General features: G+C 30.2%; 3 protein-coding genes and 1 long non-coding RNA gene across 7 annotated transcripts in view; 1 reads left to right on the forward strand and 3 right to left on the reverse strand.

Annotated features, from left to right (window-relative positions):
- Window positions 1–322: 322 nt before the first annotated feature.
- Window positions 323–4,279, reverse strand: LOC123703773. The gene is made up of 5 exons (XR_006753038.1): window positions 4,227–4,279; window positions 3,063–3,300; window positions 1,753–1,889; window positions 1,488–1,675; window positions 323–450 (listed from the first exon to the last, which is right to left on the reverse strand). It is a non-coding gene; the product is annotated as an uncharacterized LOC123703773 (long non-coding RNA).
- Window positions 3,207–4,699, forward strand: LOC123703772. 2 transcript variants are annotated; one of them, XM_045651920.1, is made up of 2 exons: window positions 3,207–3,263; window positions 4,149–4,699. In XM_045651920.1, exons 1-2 carry the CDS (start codon window positions 3,243–3,245, stop codon window positions 4,680–4,682), a joined length of 555 nt encoding a protein of 184 aa, XP_045507876.1. In that variant the 5' UTR covers window positions 3,207–3,242; the 3' UTR covers window positions 4,683–4,699. The 2 variants fall into 2 exon arrangements, with proteins under 2 accessions (XP_045507876.1, XP_045507875.1); XM_045651919.1 differs by having other exon boundaries at window positions 3,243–3,302.
- Window positions 4,700–5,012: 313 nt separating this feature from the next.
- Window positions 5,013–6,324, reverse strand: LOC123703672. The gene is made up of 3 exons (XM_045651749.1): window positions 6,298–6,324; window positions 5,957–6,007; window positions 5,013–5,537 (listed from the first exon to the last, which is right to left on the reverse strand). Exons 1-3 carry the CDS (start codon window positions 6,322–6,324, stop codon window positions 5,034–5,036), a joined length of 582 nt encoding a protein of 193 aa, XP_045507705.1. The 3' UTR covers window positions 5,013–5,033.
- Window positions 6,325–10,548: 4,224 nt separating this feature from the next.
- Window positions 10,549–20,957, reverse strand: part of LOC123703854 (E3 ubiquitin-protein ligase CBL) — a 99,005-nt gene continuing 88,596 nt past the window's right edge. Inside the window, exons 8-15 of one of the 3 annotated variants that reach the window (XM_045652024.1) lie at window positions 20,822–20,913; window positions 20,082–20,173; window positions 15,164–15,287; window positions 14,450–14,563; window positions 13,533–13,654; window positions 12,958–13,189; window positions 12,146–12,322; window positions 10,549–11,646 (exon numbers count right to left, since the gene is read on the reverse strand). In XM_045652024.1, the coding sequence (XP_045507980.1) occupies window positions 11,432–11,646; window positions 12,146–12,322; window positions 12,958–13,189; window positions 13,533–13,654; window positions 14,450–14,563; window positions 15,164–15,287; window positions 20,082–20,173; window positions 20,822–20,913 (1,168 nt within the window). In that variant the 3' untranslated portion in view covers window positions 10,549–11,431. Of the gene's footprint in view, window positions 11,647–12,145; window positions 12,323–12,957; window positions 13,190–13,532; window positions 13,655–14,449; window positions 14,564–15,049; window positions 15,288–18,907; window positions 19,165–20,081; window positions 20,174–20,821; window positions 20,914–20,957 lie in introns of those variants that run through there. The other 2 variants (XM_045652023.1, XM_045652025.1) reach the window with 2 other exon arrangements.

A 20,957-nucleotide genomic window follows, 5' to 3' on the forward strand; every position in this document is an offset into this window, starting at 1 on the left:
AAATGTGTGCGTGTACTTACGTAAGAAGTGAAACTTCTTTATGACCTTATTTTTCAAAAAATAATTTACTATATCCAACTTTACAGAAATACGTCGAATCACGCGTGGTAGGGATAAGAAAAAGATGGCGCGTAACGGAAAAATGTCACGCGTAACGAAAAAACGTTACACTAAATTTTTTTCCAACCCCGATAAAGAAGTATTACCATGAAAGATGTATACAATACCATGTTAAATTATTAAATTGTGTGAAAATTCATACAAAATCACATATTAGCTTTTAATTAAGTATCTTTTAGCTGAGCAAAACCGTTGACTAAAGCTAGTTCAAGTGATATATTTGCGTCGGGAAGGGAAAAGTCTTTCGTAAATAAGGTTGATGTCAGACGGGTGCGGCCGTGGTGCGTCCCTCCTCGCACTTCTGCCGATCGGTATATAGTCGTATGGCACCTGAAATATATTATTTATATAGTAATAATTATTATAGTTGACACCGAACAATAAATATGTAAATAAATTAAATTAAAAATTCTGTTTGTATGTCGCCTAACAGTTTAAATTAATTTTGTATAGGATTATTTCATGATTGAAAGCTCAAACTACTTTTTTTAGGTTAGAATAAAGTTTAAGAGAAAAATGTTGCTCTATTGGCATAATGCCAATACTAATAATATATAATAATATTAATATTTAATTCACATTACCTATAATTTAAACGCTACCAATAAACTTACAATTAAAATAATAAAACACAAGAATAGAGTCCCGAGAACATACATAAGATATTTCAGTTGAAATTTCCAATGACTGATTTTCACGAAACTTAATGATATGACTTTAACATTATAAGCAGTTTACTCTACTTCTATTTAGAAAGGCAATAATTAAAAGAAGAGAAAAGTGTCTTATTCTTATTTATAACAAAAAGGTTCTCCATAAAATATCCTATTACTTAGATAAATCGATATCAACATCATAATGTATCTACGCGGAAACGCATCAAAAGGACACAATAGACATAAAGAGAATCGATCGGCGCTACAGGTGTGAAATTCTGCTCTTTATAGGTACCTACCGTTCAGAACCTCCATTTTGTGTTTATTATACAGGAAGTTATATTGATTTGATGTACGTTTTTTGCCCTTTCACTGAAATATATCTGATAGGGAAGATAGAGCATCCTATACTTATTTATTACGCGAGTGAAGGCATATTTTTTTGCTTCTTTTTATACTGAATATTATGCCTAGGAGAGATCGCTGTTACTTACCAATTACCATACCTATTCTTTATGGTGAAGAATATACCTAGTATTTGGAATTAAGAATATACCTAGGAAATGTTATGATTTCGTTTTTTTAACACTGTAGTAAAGTTTGTTATTTTTTTTTTTTCATAAAAAAACTAGTTTCCTGCAAGCTGATCTACGTAGATAATGAATAAACTAAATAAAAATGACTCTTCAAATGCCAAAACATAATATTTACCTGCGCCACCACGCTCATAAAACCCACGATTAAAATAATCGCACAAATAATTTTCATAGCCGTCCACTTTTATGATCCGATGTTGAATAACTCCGCAAACTTCCTCCTAATTGAATTTCGCAATTTTAAAGCAATTATATTTAAACCAATTAACTTAGAGCAATTGAGTCGGATGGTAACTTTTGAAGCTGTAATGTTATCAAAATATTATTGTAGTCACAATTAGCGGTTATTATACGTAATTTAATAAAGATTAAAATTATACATTTTGTGTTCAATATTATTCCATAATAAGGAAGGATTAAGTTATAGGAAGAGAATTGGATTGTCTATTATTCTGATGTCCGCTTGAAGACTATTCGTGTTCCACTGTTTGTATCACGATGAATCCATTCGAGAGAACTGCAAAAAATAACAAAATAGGTACTCGAAGTATTTAGAAGGATTTTAAGTAGAAGAAGAAAACTTAGCAATAAACTAATAAGTATAAGACTTATATTTATAATATATATTATAAAACTGAAGACTATAATTTGTTTGTTTGAATAGGTACGCTAATTTCAGGAACTAGGACGATTTCAAATTATTTCACAGTTGGATATTACTTATGTACGTGATGCCTGAGTGATATAGACTATTTACATAAGTACCGCGGGCGAAGGTGGTGTGGATCCTTATTATAACATTTAACAGGGACATAGGCACTTAAACATTCACAACCCAAAATAATAAGTTTAATCCTGAATCGAGTTACCAAAATGTGTTCTGAATCCAACATTTCACTAGAGGAATATAACCTTACATAATTAATTAATCTATACTAATATTATAAAGCGTAAGAGATTGTTTGTTTGTTTTAACGCTCTAATCTCGGGAACTACTGGTCCGATTTGAAAAATTATTTCGGTGTTAGATAGCCCATTTATCGAGGAAGGCTATAGGCTATATTATAATATCATCTCGCTAAGACCAACAGGAGCGGAGCACTGCGGGTAAAACCGCGGAGCACAGCTAGTAGGTAATACTAATATTGCAGAAGTCCCAAATTAACTGAGGAATTATTTTAATGTAGATACTTACATGATAATTACAGAAATACTTTGTAACATTTTAACGACTCTTGGCTATTGCACCTAATGATAAAGTGTGAACTAGCTATTTTCATTACATAGATATTATTTTTTAATAATTTCAATACGAGCGTGCTTTGCGTTTATGAACATATTTTTAAACTTATGCATAGGTAATATTATTTTTAATGCTAGCTCATTGACGTACATACTAATACATAGGTATATTATGTGCATATTTTGTGCAACTTATTTACTTAAAAAAGTAGTAAGTTTACTACACGTTCATCGTTTCGTACCTACTTACATTATTTTGAATTTATAAGATAACAGCATTATTTTTTCTGAGATCGACAGATAGGTATACCTATTAAATATTAATGTCTTTTAAATTACTACTTATAGATACTATTTCTAACTATTTTTACTACCTACTATCCACTATTAGTAAGTAGTATTATTATTAATTATACATTGACAAAATGTGATGACAATACAAAATTACCTTTAACATTGCAAGATTACATCAATACACATTAAATTGTTTTATTTAAATTTCATCACATAGCAATAGTCATCAAAACAGTATGGCATTGTAAAAATCTCGTTAAACGTACATTCAAACTTTATATCTCGATCGAACTCCGGTTGTAAACTAAAAAATGTGACTACAACAGTCTCTGAAATGGGTTTTGTATTGACATTGGTAGTACTGTCACTTTATCCTTTTCTTTTTATGGCTGCTGTAAGTGTATTGCTTATTTTAATAGGAAATAATTCATTAGTAACATGACGGAAAGGGTAAATAAAGCTGGAGTTAGCAAATACAAAATCTATTTTATATGGTAAAAAATGTTGCAGCATTCCCTTTAGAATGTATACCTAATAGAGAAGATATATATATGCACTACGTATTTTTAGACGGATCGTTTTATCTAATTAACGAAAGTAATTTTATGAATAACACAAAAGTACATCGCAAGACTCTACATATCTAATTTCCAAATTCTAATACATCTTTACTCCTACTACTTAGGTAATATGGTTTCATTCAATAAGATTAGGTTGGTACTAGGTAGGTCATAGAGATCTAGAGAGATGCCAATCACTTGCGCTGAGTACGAAACCGTGTCTCATAAAAAAATTACGCACACAACTGCAGTAAACAAAATCAAAACAATACTTCGCGTTGTGTGCGTGTCATCACACAAAAATATGAGAGCGACTATTCGTTCGCACACTAGATTGTAAGTGACGTACGTATACAGCACCGTTGCAGTTTGTTCTCTTTTTGTACATATTGCTGCGACACCGGCCCCGCCCCCTAACCATATATCCCTTTAGTTTCTGTGATCTGTGAGGTAGGTAGTATGATAAAATCACGTAGGTAAACATCTATAGATAGGTACTCTTTGATGTAATTATCAGGACAAAAAAAAAAACAGCAATTTACTAAAGCTTTTCGGACTTCACAGGACAATTTATTGCTTGATTATAATATGCTAATTCTTTTCCGGGACGACGAATAAATTTATGTTTGTTTTTTCGATTACATCAGCCTCATTAATCTTAATTTAATTTTAAATTGCAGCCACAACAACCAGAAATAAACGATCAATATGAAGTATCGCAAAAATCAGACACAATAAACCTACCAAAATTCTCTTACCTCTCTGAGGAAATAGAGATTTCCAAAGATAAAAGGCTTGAGCAAAATCTACAGCCCGTTAAACCTACATTGAAGATAACTTATCAGATTTTTCATATTCTGACTGCACCAATCGGAAAACTTCTAACGGAACCAAAAGTTCTGATGGTTCTGAAGAATATTGGTACATGTATAGTTAATGGAGTGATGGAGATTATTTCGTATTATTTCCCTGCTCCATTAATGCCTTTAATAGCGACTGCAGCAGGCATGTTGATACCTTTTGAACCCGTAGTGACGTTACGCCGAAGAATGCCTGTCACCAGCTACAGAAGAGCTATAAAAACAGCTGTAAACAGCTTTTTGGACACCTTCGGTTCATATAAAGTGCATGATTTTGATGACGATCCTTATATGACTAGACGGTTCAATAGAAGATTTTTAAACGGAGTATCGGAAGAGAAGCGTAAACAGTAAAACTGTATAAACATTACTTTGCATTCATTCTGGATTTGAATTATCGTGTTCGGAATTTTCGTTCGTATGAAAAGTAATTAATTGGTAAACAGGCATATGGAAAATCAATTATAAAACTTGTTTTAATTAAATTGGGTGTTACATTTAGCATAAATTGAATTTTTTATTCATGTTTGTCTATGAAATTTGTAACTACTTGTACATTACTTAAATCGTCTTTAATAGTAAGTATTTATAACAGAAGGCAGTTAAACCCTACTATTTCTTTACAGTAGTGTTAAATTACTATTAAAAATTAAAAACATTGGTGATAATATGTACAATTACTTTAGACACAATCAATTTCGTGCGTTATTCGACATCTAAATCAACATTGGCCATCATAGTCATCGTTCCGAAGAATGGACAGAAAAACGTAGTTTTCACAAAAGTTCCTCTTCCTTCTCTTAAAGGTTTTGGCGTTATATTGGCTATAAATACTCTTTCAAATGCTTTTTTCTTACGATTTGGCTGTTTGCGCTTCGGACCAATTCTTTTGACTTCTGTAGCATTGACTTTTTTATCTGTGCTTTCAGATTTAACTGAACTTTTAATAACTATGTCATTTTGAACATTTTTTCTTAAATTTGGAGCGTATTCAATACCTTGCCAGTAATGTCGGAAGCCATTTTTGTCCATAAAGACTCTTTTGGTGGGAAAGTTCATGTTAGATCGTTTTTGAATGAAATCCTTGAAATGATCTCTGACTATATGAATGGTTGGTTTTAGAACGTTGTATTTCTCGTTTCTGACCGTAATTTCTGATATTTTCTGTAAATCTATGTGTTCGGGAAATTGACAGACTATTGGTTGATACTGAAATAAATACATATTATTTTTCAAATAAAATAGGAAAAGAAGATCGATTATTTATTAATGCGTACTAGGTATTTATTATTTAATATGTAATTATGTACCTATACTTAGTAATTAATTTAAATTAACGATGATTCCAAAAATGTCGAGCAATATCTATTTTGATTAGTGTTAGTTTGTTTCTTGTAGATAAATCGTCGTAAACTATGCGTAAACTCGATATTTTTTTATTTTCCGACTAGCAAACCGGGCGAACTCCGTTTCGCCACCAGAGACACCTTTTCTTTGCTATAAACCTCACGGAGCCCGAGACCTTTCCAACGAATGCAAAACCGTGGAAATCGGTTCGTGCATTCTGGAGTTACCTATAGCGTCAGGAAGGAAAACCCGACTTATTTTTATATAGTAGATAAAAATACTAAGAATGAATTTAATAAAAAATGCGTTATTGCAAGCAGATCGAATACCACCTATATAATAAAATTAATTAATTAATTTCTATACTTACGTAGAAATATACAACACACAAGGTAATAAAAATAGCCATGACGAAACGAATAGAAATCGATTGAGCAGGCTTTGTGATTATTTTGATATTAACTTGAATGATTCAAGAATTTAATTTATTCTAAGAATTATGACTGTAATGAAAATTCGTGATTGTATTTTTGCAAAATATTCAATTAATTGAAATTGAAAAAAAGAGCGTGCTGCGTATTTCAGAAGCAAAACTTCTTTGGCAGGATTTAAAGATACCTACCAAAATCGTCACCTTAGTCAATGACATGACGGTATTGCCATGACGCAATCTTGAAATTTTACTCGCAACGCGCTTAAAGAAGTTTCACTTCAAAACTGGAAAAAAGTTACTTAGTTTATTCGTATCATTAATGAAATAAATTGAATAAGGAAGTTTACAAGTGGTAATCAAAAGTAATTTTGTTTTGATTTTGAATGTCTTCCGATCTTTATTACAAGCCCTCACAGTATTAACTATTAACCTAAAAATGAGAGCCGAACACAAAAATAAATTTTGTACAACATTTTCCTAATATTATCATTGTGAAGGTTCAAAAATAAAAGACAAAAGTTTCGATCGAATAATAATAATTTATTAATTACCAAGTCATAATAGTTTGGTTGCTAGAAAAAATAAAAAATAAAATATCTAAAAAGGCATTTATTAATGTAGTCATTTAATACAATACGTGCAAATTTCTTATCATGCGTCTATTAAATTAAAAATACATTAATTTAAAGGCATCTATACACTCAATGAAACAGTTTATATTTACCAAGATAATTTTATATTCATAAGTGTATACACAGCCTAATTGCGACAGGTTACCGAAATAAGTTACTCAATATATTAGTTTAAGCTGTCTTGACTTTAAAATGAAAATTAGGCCTTTCATAGATGGAATAAATGAAAATAGGCCTTTAGAAGGTACGTAGGTAATAACAGAGTAACTTAATGGTACCTGACAGCTACTAATTTTGTTACATTTTAAAGAAAATATGCAGTTTATTTTGACTAGTTATGGTGGATATGTCACTTCAATACCTAAGTCAGTGGGTAATAACTACGCTATTTTAATTACAATAAGAATAACAATTACATTTGCTAGTTTAGAATATCCGAATATTACCAGATATAAATAACCCTTTAAGTAAATGTTTTATAGAAAACATTTTTTATCTGTGGCCTAGACTAGTGCGCACTGTCAAAACGCCGATGACATTTCGATTTTTTTTTAATTTAAAATTGTTTTTTTACGTAGGTACCATAGTTTTAATTCATAGAGTCCGTAAATAGTATGATAATTATCTATATTGTCATTCATAATGCTTTTTATACCATGATTTTTATGCAGAATTTTAGGTTAAGTCGATAATATTTATGGAAAAGAATGAGTTGTGTAAAAAAGATTCTTGTATCAAATTAAATATTTAAAAAAGTACTTTTGCCTTTTAGCAAATCTGATATTTTTAATAACGTTTGGCAAAATTCAGTCCTTACACCAAAAATTGCACCTCGATAGACTTATTTAGAATTTTTATAAGATCATTCATGTTTAAGCTCTTATTAAAATAAATTGTCGAGTAAAAAATTGCGAATATCTTCGAGAGAATTATAAAAAATATTTACATGGATCTTGGATTACTGGAATAGATTCGAAGTTATTTTTACTGGTCGTGTATAATAACATGAGATTGTATTTACAAATTGTATTTCTTAAGATTCACTCCAAATCTGATGGTATTTTACATGCACAGTAAAATTGTATTGTCAATATTGATCTAAAATTTACTAAGTATTAAACAATACAAGTTTTATTATGAAATATAAAAAAAATATTTTTTATAATTGTACCTAAATCGGATAAAGCGTATTACTATTTCAACAAGATGATATTATAATATAACCGAAAGACCTTATGATAATACACATATTTTTATTAAAAAATATAGAATCCTAGCATACTAGATGGTATAGGTAAACCAGAATCTGATGGCAAATAGGGAAATCAAAATTTTGAGTGTGCAACCCTAGGGAAAATGGACTGAACGATCTTGATACTGCTTACTTTTTATTTAGACCTCAATATCATTATTCACATTACATAAGTGGATAATACTGTACTTAATAATGAGATATCCACGAAATATTATATAGGCACTTATTACATATACATATTATTTTTATATAGGTAATACAATATATTATTTATTTATACATACCTATTTTTGTAAAATATGGATTTAATGATAATCCAGATCAAAACTAGAAAACTGTTTATAAAATACCTATATGATAATATGATACGATGTTTTATAAAATAAAACAAAAATAAAATATGTAAAATCATGTTTATTTTCGTTTTTCGTACTAACACATTATAAAATTGACTTGGACTGCTTGGACTTGACAAATAGCCGTATTGTAAACGCCTGTAATAAGTTTCCATAAAATTATATTTTAATCAACAAACAATAGTATAGTTAAGTACCTACTTATAATATTTTTAATTTAAAGTATCACAACGGGTAAGTCCAATTTAGCACTAAAATCTTTCACGCGCTTTAAAATTGAAAATTGTGATGTGTTTGATCCTTCTTCATCGAATGTTTTTATATAGACATTGTAAACAACACCTATTGCTTGTGATCGCAGTGGTTTTATCGATATTTCGAAGATTTTGAAGACAAAATCCTAAAAATTAATCATCAACACAAATAATTTGACAACCAATTTGATAGTTGTCAAATAAGTTGCCACATGAAAATCTTTTATTTTTGAAATATAAATATGCCATCAGATTCTGGTAGACCTATATATTTAAAATAGCGATGATTATCGAGTTGTATTATTAAAAATAATAATATAAATGTGTGCGTGTATAAGTGTACACACGAAAGAAGTGAGACTTCTTTATGACCTTATTTTTCAAAAAAATAATTTACTTTATACAAATTTACGGAAATACGTCGAATCACGCGTGGTAGGGATAAGGAAAAGATGGCGCGTAACGGAAAAATGTCACGCGTAACGAAAAAATGTTACACTAAATTTTTTTCCAACGCCGATAAAGAAGTTTCAATAAATAAATTGAAATATATTCTGTAGTCTTTGAATAGAATCCATTCCAGCAAGCCCATAGACAATTAATCTAATCATATTGCAGTATCATAAGTCAAAGTGTCAAAATTTATTACAAATATTATAATTATGAAAAATATAATCTATGTGAAGTATAGATAGCTATCATATGAAAATATATTTACTTATACTATTATTGTATAGATACAATACTGAGAATGGAAAATCTAAATTAAATGGAAGCGAAATAAATATAACTTAGCTAATTTATACTGTAATACTTAAGATATAGGGTTCATATTTGTTTGAGCCTCATTGGCTAGGCAATTTTAAATTGCCTTCGTCTTGTTCGAAGATGTTTTCATTAATTGAATATTGAAAATCAGCTTTCACAATTTATGATATAATTATATGCGTGAAATGTCATTTTGACAGTTCGTATCATAAAAAGTTTTTTTATGTGATTGTATTGCCATTGTAGTAATAATTTTCGATACAATTGAAATAGTGTTCTTTATTTACAAAATAAACAAAATTTTCGTCACAGAAATCAACATTACAATAATTATGATCATAGATGGAATTTATATTTTTTGGTTTTATGGCATTCAAATGCTTTATAAATTTATATGATCATAGATGTTCATTACGTCCTTATTAGATTTGAAGTATCGGACATGATAATAATATCCTTATTAGATAAAGGAAATAATCTGAATTATTATGAAAATGCAGTAGCGTTATGATAATATTATGTATTTCAAAAACATGTATTATTAATTTATTTTACAATTATTAACTTAGTTAATTTTAACTTATTTTACACACCGATATTTCTAACTTATTTTTTATAAGATTTCAACGAGTTAATTTCAAAATAGATCAGTTTATTTCCTAATATCTAATATTATCTTATATTTCAACATTGTAGCTTCATGTATTCAGGTATTCAGTGTTATAAAGTTGAAAATGTATACATATTTGTACTTCATTTATATTTTTTTACCGTAAAAGGTCCGTATGACATAAACAACTTTTTTATAAAAAAAAAACAAAAATATTTTTCTGTAAAAATCCAGGTCATATCTACAACAAAAAGCATTAAAAAATCGAAAGTTTAATCAAAAATAATACAAATCCATTATCGATATTGATTTTAAAGTATAAAATAATAAAAATACAAACAAACAATATAACAATTGAAATCTCATAATAGTAAATTTCTCATATTTTGTTAAAATCAGTTAAATGTCCGAATTCCTTTACAATTCAACTTTATTATTCACAAGGAATCGAACCTAGAACCTTGTTGTATTTTTTAATCATTGTACCAATAGTATCTCAGGTATTTTTATACTTATTCAGTATTTGAACTTTTTAAAACGCAATAAACTCACAATTTTTTTTAATACTACAATAATTCCAAAAAGATTCATTTATTAAAAATAAGTTTTACAATCGTATTAAAATCCAAACTATACAATATTCAACAATTGAAAATGATCGTTTTTTAATTTTCTACATATACAAATATTTCTTCAAATTCACTAAATACATTTAACAAGGAATTCTAGACGAATTTATATTAAAAGGTACCGTTTTTATTCATAAGTTTTTAAATTGATTTTCAAAGTCACATATCAAAAAATTTAAAGTTTTCATCCATTTTTATGTATGAGAAGATAGACCCGCTTTATAGAAACAATAACCAATGTTTAAAAACCCATTTCATATGTAAAAAAAAACTGCCAGTACTATAAGAATCATTAAATAGCAGATTAAACTAAGATTAAACTTATTAAACAGCAGATTATTTATAAACATTGGTTATTTTACAGCATTTTATATACAAATGGTCATTAAAATTGACAACAAACAAAAAAACAGAAGCACTAATAATGCTTTTTAGTCACAATCAGTATAGTCGTATAATCCGTGTCAATAATTATGACATATTTAAATAATTCGTGCTGATAATAATGGCACATTGAAAATTATCTGCACCTAGGATAACGGCACATTCAATAATTTGTGCCAAACAATTGTGGCAACATTGATATAATCCGTGCCAACAATAATGGCATATTCGTATAACCCTTGACATAACCCGTGCCGATAACAATGGCATCGTATAACCTGTACCAAAAGTGATGGCACATTAAAATTCACTTCCAAAATCTTTGCACGTCCATCCAATATTGACATTAAAATTCACATGGACAAGCTTTGAATCCATTTTTTCACTTGTCATGTAAGACTTAGTCCAGTCAATGTTCGTATTTTCACTAGAAAATTAACATTTATTCGTTTTAGTGCCAAATTCGTGCAATATATCGCACGCCATTTCAAGGTCATTTCGCGTAATGCCCAGCGCTCTGACGACTATATCTTTGGGATAACCTTCGTCGACTAGACGAGCAATGTAGTCGAGATTTATGTTCTCGTAGGAAACGTTGTCATTGTATTTTCTTCCGTGTTTATCGTGGGTTAGAGGGTTGATTCTTTTTGCTGTAAAATAAAAATAGAATATTAGGGAGATTATAATGAATTTAATGTAATAGTCTAGAATGAATTATTTTAAAGGGGTAAGGTTAAATTCCAATAAAAAAACTTGAGCGATGTCAAGACTCAAGGGACATCCGGATGGAACGAAGTGTTAAGTTAGAGAGAGACAGACAGAGAACCACGCGCACGCCGCACAACTCTAGCAAAAAGTGTCATGACAACTTTTTGTAAGAATTTTTTCCGTCTAGCCCCCTTTCACAACGCGCGATAAGGATCTTCGTTCCAAAAATTACAATCAAACAAACTGTTTGGAAGTTTACTTAAACATTTGAACTTAAAAAAGGTGGATCAATCCAATTCTCACTAATTAAATTAGGCAAATGGAAAAAATCTACAGTTAATATGTTTACAAGTGAACATCATTATAAAAAAAAATTCAAACCAACCCCATTTACATATTGTAGAAAACGATTTTTTCAAGATTAAAAAAAAATGCACAAACCTTCCTTCTCATTGCCCACATTTTCATAGGGGGGATCCTTAACATCCTCCGAGGGGAACTTGGGCATAGTTGTCGACTTTGTAGGTTGATGGTCGATACTTGTTGTGGTCGGTAATGAGCGTTGTCTTGGAGGTGCTCTAGTTTCACGGTCCCGGTCGAAACTTACTTGTATTCGGTCTGGAAAAATTAAATTTAAAAACTTAAGGAATATAGAAGTAATAAAATTAGATCTGTATTAATTTTGCGTTTTGCTCTTTCTGTTCACCTTTGTGTCTTTTATACTTATCAGAAAGGGTACTTATGTAATTGATAAACTTAATGATACAATGTCGCATTTTTTTATGCTGCGCTAATTACATAAAATGATTTAATTCGACTACATTATATTATGTATTCTTAGCGGCTATTTGAAATATAATAATATTTTTATTCATTATTTATCAGTCCTGAGCCATGAATAAATTAAGACAAGCAATACAAGCAGACAAAACATTTTAAAACGCCATTAATGTACAATCACGCTCAGTAATTTTCAATCAATATCGTGAATCAAGCTATCTGTAAAACAATGCATAAATTATAAAAAAAAAACATAAGAAATAAGTACTTACGTAGGTGTATGTGCGTACGTGCGTGTGTATGTGCGTGCATGTGTATTTGCTTAAGTGTATGTGTGTATTTATTTTTATTTAATGAGGGGAAAAATACTGTCCATTATCCTTAGGTCTGGATTTGTGTTTGTGTGTGTATGTGTTCTGTTTTTATTATGTGCGTACGTTTATCCTGATAATTATTAATTATATACAACTTACCCGGTTTATCCGGTCGTTCCGGCGGTCTAAACTCCGGGTGCCGTTCCAGCACTCTATTCTCAGAGTTGGACCGTTCCGATCTATCCCTATTGTCCAACCGATTGTCGAGTCTATCGTGTATGTATGTTTGTCTGTCTGTTTGTTCTATTGGAGGTGCTGGTAGCGGTCGACTGTTCGATTGGGGCGTGCAAGCACGTCGAGGTTTTTCGAACGCTCTCGGGTCTGGGGGTATCTGTTAAAAAATGTTTTTGGTAAATTGGCGGTATTATTGACAAGATTTTTGATGTTAATTGGCTAATTAACACATTTTCTAATACATAATTGAAGCGACATCTTAGGTTTATCATCAATGGGAAACGAACGATATTTCTATATATGGAGAAAAAAAAATATGTTTGTGAAGTGAGTATATTAATAATATGTATTGCGAATATTCATTTTATTCATCATAATATTATTTACTGAATACAAGTATTAGTGTTCAATACAATTTAAGCAAATTATTATGCATCATAAATTTACGTGATAAGGATTATAACTGAAAATAAACTTATTAAACAAATAAATGTTATTACCACTTCATGTCTCGTATCAATGATGCCTGTAATAGTTTCTGTAGATCCTGTGATGACGGATGTAAGTTTGTGTCGCAAATCAGGCTCTGGTTCTAAGGAAGAACGCCTTCTGGGGTCTGGAACTGATAATTCGTTATATTAATGTATTGTTAATAGTTATTAGATTTTTAAAGAATTATGGGAGTAATGGGAAAAGATCTAGTGCTCAATAATGACAATAAACATAAGTAATTTACACGGTTGTTGTAATCATGCTCATCGAGGATATCGATAGTTAAAAATATTACAAACATTTGAATGTTTCTAGCTTCGTTTCTAGAGACATTTATCTTGATCTATCACTTACTTAGAACTATCGGCTTTCCATATATCTCAGCTGATGCGCTTTATGTGTTCCAAAAATAACAATTCGTTCGATTTGCGTCAGTTTTATAGTACAGATACTTACAGCTCTGGAGAATAACTTCTACGAGGCTGTAAAGGCCGGGTTGTTAACTCTCCATACACATTCTCAACGGACTTTTGACATAGCTGTAAAGCCCATTGAGATAATATTACTACGTATGGAGGAGACACCACGAACAAAATCTGATGGCGGCGCGGGGCGACGCGGGGCGCATTTTTTGCTCTAACTAAGGTTTAAAAATTTATTAAAGTGAAACGCATCAATTATGTGTATCGTGTGTGTTACGATATTGCACAAATAATACAAATAATACGGAAAAGTGCAAAGGAATAACTTTTCATCGGTAAGTATTAGGTACAAATAAAAAATGAGCGTGACGTTCGCGCCAATGAGCGAGCAAGCGACTGAGTGCAGTTAAGCCATATAGCTTATGGTGAGCGGAACATAAGTGATGTAGGCGGTGTCGTCTCCATATGTATATCTCAATGGTAAAGCCATATTTTTTACTTACTTATAGAGCTAGCTGCTGCTATATCCTGCACGCTAGAGGCCGCTACAATAGTTTCAGCAGGTGATAGACTCTTTCGTGGCGGTAGAGGCGGGGCTCTTAACTCTCCATATGCATTTTCAGCAGGAGCTGGCGCTTTACGAGTGGCTATAGAACGACTCTCTTACCTGATAGTCTATACTAGAGTCACTTACTTATAGAGCTATCAGCTCATGCTATATACTGCACGCTAGAGGCACAACCTATGATAAAGTTGTAGAGCCACATTATTACTTACTTATAGAGCTAGCGGCTGCTATATCCTGCACGCTAGACGCCGCTACAATAGTTTCAGCAGGTGAGAGACACTCTTTTACGGTCTGGTAGTCTATAGTAGAGTCACATACAGAGCTATCAGCGGCTCTATCCTGCACGCTAGAGGCAGCACTAATTGTCATAGAGTTGTAGAACAACATTATCACTTACATATAGAGCTAGATAACATTATCACTTACTTATAGAGCTAGCAGCGGCTATATCCTGCACGCAAGAGGCCGCTACAATAGTTTCAAAGGGTGAGACACTCTTTTACGGTCTGGTAGAGTCTATAGTAGAGTCACTTACTTATAGAGCTAGCTGCTGCTATATCCTGCACGCTAGAGGCCGCTACAATAGTTTCAGCCGGGGAAAGACTCTTTCGTGGCGGTAGAGGCGGAGCTCTTAACTCTCCATATGCATTTTCAGCAGGAGCTGGCGCTTTACGAGTGGCTCTAGGTGAATGTCTTGGGGAAGCTCCGGCTGATCTAACTCCGGGTCGAAGTGCGTCTATTGTTGATGTTGCTGCGTTAAATTCAGCCCAATCCTAGTGGGAATAGGGTTGATTATGATTTGGTTGTAAAATGTGTGGTTTAATTTGTATTGCACTTATGAATGAAAGAAATATACGAATACTACATAAATTTGGACATAGTGTCGTCACAGCTTAATATGTGATTACTTATTTAGTTTTATCGTTATTGCATTGAATTTTCAAATGAAATAAATCGATGTATTTTACGTTAGAGTGATTGTTGCATCTTTTACGATTAATTGCTAGTTACTAAGTGTATGTTCATATTAGTGCTTACATAATCAGTAAGTAGTATAATTGTATTACTTTAATATGTGTTCTTTAATTAATTTTCATTGTGTTTAAACTATTGGAATTTGATACAATAGTAGTGAAATAATTAGTCAGTTGTAACAGACAGACAAATTAAATATTAAGCAAAGCGCCTATATATTGTATCAACGCAATATTCATCGTTAATGTGTTTTATATAAAAAAAAATAATGACTCAGAATAGAAGTAAAATCATATGGATAATTTAAAATAAATCTATTGTTTAATTTAAGAATATAAAATTCTGTTTGTTACGTTTTCAAGGGGATAAAAATCATTCAAATCAGTTCCAATCAACACATCACACTTGTGAAACTATACGAAACGCAAAATAATATAAAATATCGTTGAATAATAAAAAATACAAATAAAAATAGCAAAGGAAACAAAAACAAAAGCCACATATCACCCAAGCGTATATTGTCAACATTCAAATACACTTAAATAATAAATAATCGAAAAAAAAATCATATAAAAAATAATAATAATACGAGTAACTTAAACTTACGTCTAGAAAACTTAATAATACCCACACTGGGATAAATAATTACGCCATTTTTTCCTCAGAAAAGGAAGGTACTGACAAATGTTTTGTCCCTTTCTATCTATGTCAAATTGTATGTGAGTGAAAGAGACAAACATATTAACGAAATGAGTTCATAATATTACGTACAAACAATAATTACTTTGAGAATTTTTGTGAACCTAGAAAAATCTAGGATTTATGTCAACTATATTAATGATGAGAAGTAAAATAATCTTTTGTATACATATTGATCGAAAAGAGTATTTGACGAAAATATTTGATTTAAATTATCCAAGAATTAATGTTTTATATATAAAACAAGCGATAACTGCGTTAAAAACAACCGACTTCAAACTTGCACTTGCAACATTCACAAATACAGACAAAAATGCTCATAAAATAAAAACTACTGGGCCTATCCGAATAAAAATTTTATGGGACCAATTCGACACCATCCCGCATCGAACAAAAAATAAACAAGTAATCGGTGTACATACATAAAAAAAAATCATACCGGCCGAATTGATAACCTCCTCCTTTTTTTGAAGTCGGTTAAAAATACTATAGTTCATAACTTCATAATATCTTTGTCGTTTCGTCAGGATATTGCATTAAAATTCCTTTACTTTTGCATAAAATAAAAACATTCTAACCTATCATTTAAACTAGATTTACACAATATTCAAAACTGCATTGAAAATAATAAAGTCACTTAGCGTCTACAAAATATACAATAAACTGAAAAAAACTACATAATCCATTTAAGTACGTTTATTCAATTTAAAATAAATTAAAACAGCTGCGCAATATATTTCCGAATATTCTTCAATCTTACCGATTTAATACTTTTACTTTACCGATAAAAATTTATCAAAAAAATACAAGTAAATTTTATAAAAATTCACGCATCAAATGCATACGCAACGACTAAGCTAATACAACTCAAAATGCATTCAAATAAAAATATAATGATTAACGTAAAAATAAATCGACACAGGTATGTACACAACAATTTCGAAGGGGCTAGCCATATCCATTCGCAATACGATAGAATCCAAAACTCGGTATCTATAAAAGCGAAATATAATATAATTTTATTATGAAAACTATTGGGATTTGTATAGTATTATCATTCTGAATGTAAAATTTTTTGATCAATAACAAAAAAAAAAGAAGGTGTAAGAATTGAAATTTCTTTGGCAAGACTAAAATCGTCGCCTTACTCCATGCCATTACGCGACCTTGAAATTGAACTCTCAACGCGCCTATACAAGTTTCACTACAAAATATTATCTCAGTCAGTCTAGTTTAGTCTTTGAATCCTCTGAAAGCATTGTTTTCACACAGTATTTCTTTGTACTCTTGATCGATTTTAATACAAAGAAGGTATGTTGTTATTATTTCAACAGACCTTTTACTTTTCATATTAATATTATTATAATATTTCGCTTTTATAAATACCTGGTTAATAAAGCGAACATAACGACATCACATGCAGAACAAACATTCCTATATCAGACGTTCACATGCTTAAATTATTATTTAAATGGAAGGTAACACCAAAAACTCAAGCATATATTAAGTATTGAAATTTCAAATAGTTTAATGCAAAATCAAAATTATAAATTAGACATTTTAAAACCGAAATTTTTAAGTAAGAACTGTAATAAAAATACAATTTATTTGAATCTCCTTCAGTTTAGTTTCGCAAAAATCAAATAAAAAATATCCTTCACTAGAAAATTTTCAATTAAATATTTCAAAAATGAACGTACGATATATTACATGCAACATTCCATAAAAAGCGAATGGATGTGTCGAGTCCCTGTCATTATTTTAACTGATAAATGCAATCAATAAATTATACAATATATTCGTATAGTTAATTTAATTAAACTAAATGTTGTTATGTTGTTTGATTTGTTCAAATTATACTAATCTTGAGTATATTTAGAATAATAATTACTTGTGTAAAACTATAGAAAAGTCACTGGAAAAAAAAACTTGATTTATGAAAATTATTTTAACGAATTAGTTTCTCTTAAAGTATTTAATACTAAAAAACTATAAGCAACAATCTATAGTAATATGATAAATAATGAAATGTCATAATTTTTATTGATTTTTATCAATAAATAGTAATTTAAAAAAATCCTTTTGTTCAATTTTATTTATATTTATCAATATTGAATTTAAAAAATAACACAATAAGTTCTAAATACATGTATAGTAAAAACGTGAGTCGAATATAATGCGTCATGGGTATGAAATATGAAATAAGTAATTATAATAAAAAAACAAGGCGGACACAAACTTATTACATATAGAATAAAACGAAAAACAAACAAACAAACAAATCAAACAACAGGACAAACGGATGGAATGTATAGTATTATTGCGTGTAAAGAATGGCTAGATCTATTTATTTTAAAACACTTTTAGATAATTTATTTATTTTATCAATACATACAAGGGAATTAGTCAAATTCATTACTATAAATTAAAAAAAATATTTTTTTGTATATTATATAAAATTTAGGATATGTTCGAATTCCGCGTCGTGATCGATTTTTTCTCACAAAAATCTCATTTATAAAGCATTTGAATAAAACTAAACATTAAATTTGAAAACACCTTTATCAGACACAATTAATATAAAATTTTGCAGTAAAAACTTTCATCAAAAATCATCAAACAAATATTTACTTAAAGCTCGTTTTATATTAAAAATTCACAATACATTACTCTTCAGTCTTAGGGTGATGATATAATATAGTCTATAACCTTCCTCGATAAATGCCGATAAACACCGAAATAATTTTTCAAATTGGACCAGTAGTTCCTGTGATTAGCGCGTTCAAACATACAAACTCAGCTTTACAATATTTGTATAGATTTGCAATACATTGCTCGCTGCATATAAACAATATTATAATATCAAAAAATCTAGCCATTCCCACCACGCAATGTACAACGCAACACAAAATGCAATCGATATCCAAAACGTAAACACGTGCAAATCTAAGCATGCGGCGATTTCCTTTCACGCTTCTGCAAAACAAAATTGTTTATTAATAAATAAATAAATAATCGAAAAATAAACAAACAGACAGGCAACAAAACATTCAATCATGCTAGAAAAGGTAATACATAGTTTACGGAACAGGAAAAATACATGCAAAAATGTACCTATGTAACATACATAATTATTTGAAAAGTATTGAAAAGTAGACTTTAAATCACACTTTAAAACCGTTAAAGTGAGATTATACAATAAAATCATTGTGTTTTATTTAAATTTGATTCATTTCACATACATTCGTTGTTGCCCCTATAGTTCTTAGTTATTTCTTTACTGTATACCGAGTATATATATAGATAAAAAAATGTGTGCGTGTACTAGTGTACACACGTAAGAAGTGACATTTCTTTATGACCTAATTTTTCAAAGAATAATTTACTATATGCAACTTAACAGGAATACGAAAGTAGGGATAAGAAAAAGATGGCGCGTATCGGAAAAATGTCACGCGTAACGAAAAAATGGTACACTAAATTTTTTACGAACCCCGATAAAGAAGTTTCACTTCAAATAAAGGTTTATTTGCGACTTTTCTATCATCCCATTATAAATTTACTTACACATTATTAACTTATACCCCAGGCAGAATATCCCCCAAAATACATTATTTAACTTCCCCATTCACCCGGCATCGTATCCCATACTTATCACTTTTTTAAATTATTAAAAAAAAACATATGAATACAAATCCATACTAATATTATAAATGCGAAAGTAAGTCTGTCTGTCTGTCTGTTACTCAATCACGCCTAAACTACTGAACCAATTTGCATGAAATTTGGTATGGAGATATTTTGATACCCGAGAAAGGACATAGGCTACCTTTTATTGCGAAATATGTACCACGGGAGAAGCCGGGGCGGACCTCTAGTATATAATATATTACCTCAGCATCATCAATGTCGTCAGTCAGCCCGTTGAACGTTGTATTCCTGGTCGACCATCCGTTTGCGTTGCTCGCTATTGTCACTTCAGAATCTGAAATTTATTCATATTATAATAAATATAAAACGGAAAGAATAACATTTTTATAAACACGTTCAAATTAGCTATCTAGTTTAAATTTAATTAGACTCTGTGCTATTTTCCGTAAGAACAAAGTAAAAATAAAAATTATAGTTTAAAAAATTAATTTCATATCGTAATCATTAATTTTTAACTAACGTTTCCAAAATCGACTGAGGTTTTTAATTTTTAATTTTATATAGATTATAGTTGTTCGTCTATATTTTATGTAGATTATATAAGAAGTCTTCTTTTTACAAACATACAAAACCAATTTTTAATAAAATAACACTAGTAAAAACAACAACTCAACTTAATAACAGTATATAATATTATTATAATGGTTTATAAGTAACTAGCTTTCCACCCACAGCTTCGTTCGCGCAGTCAAAGAAAAACCCGCATAGTTCCCGTTCCCGTGGGATTTCCGGGGTAAAACCTATCCCATTTCCAGGGGTAAAAAGTAGCCTATGTCCTTTCTTGGGTATCAAAATATCTCTATACCAAATTTCATGCAAATTGGTTCAGTAGTTAAGTCGTGATTGAGTAACAGACAGACAGACAGAGTTACTTTCGCATTTATAATATTAGTATAGATTAAATATAAAAATAAATACTAACTAGATCCATTGCACGCCGACGATCCAGACGATCCACTCGATCCCGACGAGTTCGAAGACACCGGCCTCACTGCTGTTTTTGTGTTCGCCATTCTGGAAAACATGTTATTAATTATTTTAGAAATGATAATAGGCAA

The sequence above is a fragment of the Colias croceus genome, chromosome 27 (genome assembly GCF_905220415.1).
Source record: "Colias croceus chromosome 27, ilColCroc2.1".
Lineage (NCBI taxonomy): Eukaryota > Metazoa > Arthropoda > Insecta > Lepidoptera > Pieridae > Colias > Colias croceus.

Excerpts from the sequence above, each read along its gene's own strand:
- LOC123703772 (XM_045651919.1), top strand. The coding sequence starts at position 3,243 with ATGGGTTTTGTATTGACATTGGTAGTACTGTCACTTTATCCTTTTCTT. Across the intron at positions 3,303-4,148 it reads CTTTTCTTTTTATGGCTGCT|CCACAACAACCAGAAATAAA; the intron begins GTAAGTGTATTG and ends TTTAAATTGCAG.
- LOC123703672 (XM_045651749.1), bottom strand. The coding sequence starts at position 6,324 with ATGTCATTGACTAAGGTGACGATTTTG. Across the intron at positions 6,008-6,297 it reads TGACTAAGGTGACGATTTTG|GTGGTATTCGATCTGCTTGC; the intron begins GTAGGTATCTTT and ends TTTATTATATAG. Across the intron at positions 5,538-5,956 it reads TTTTATTAAATTCATTCTTA|TATCAACCAATAGTCTGTCA; the intron begins GTATTTTTATCT and ends TATTTATTTCAG.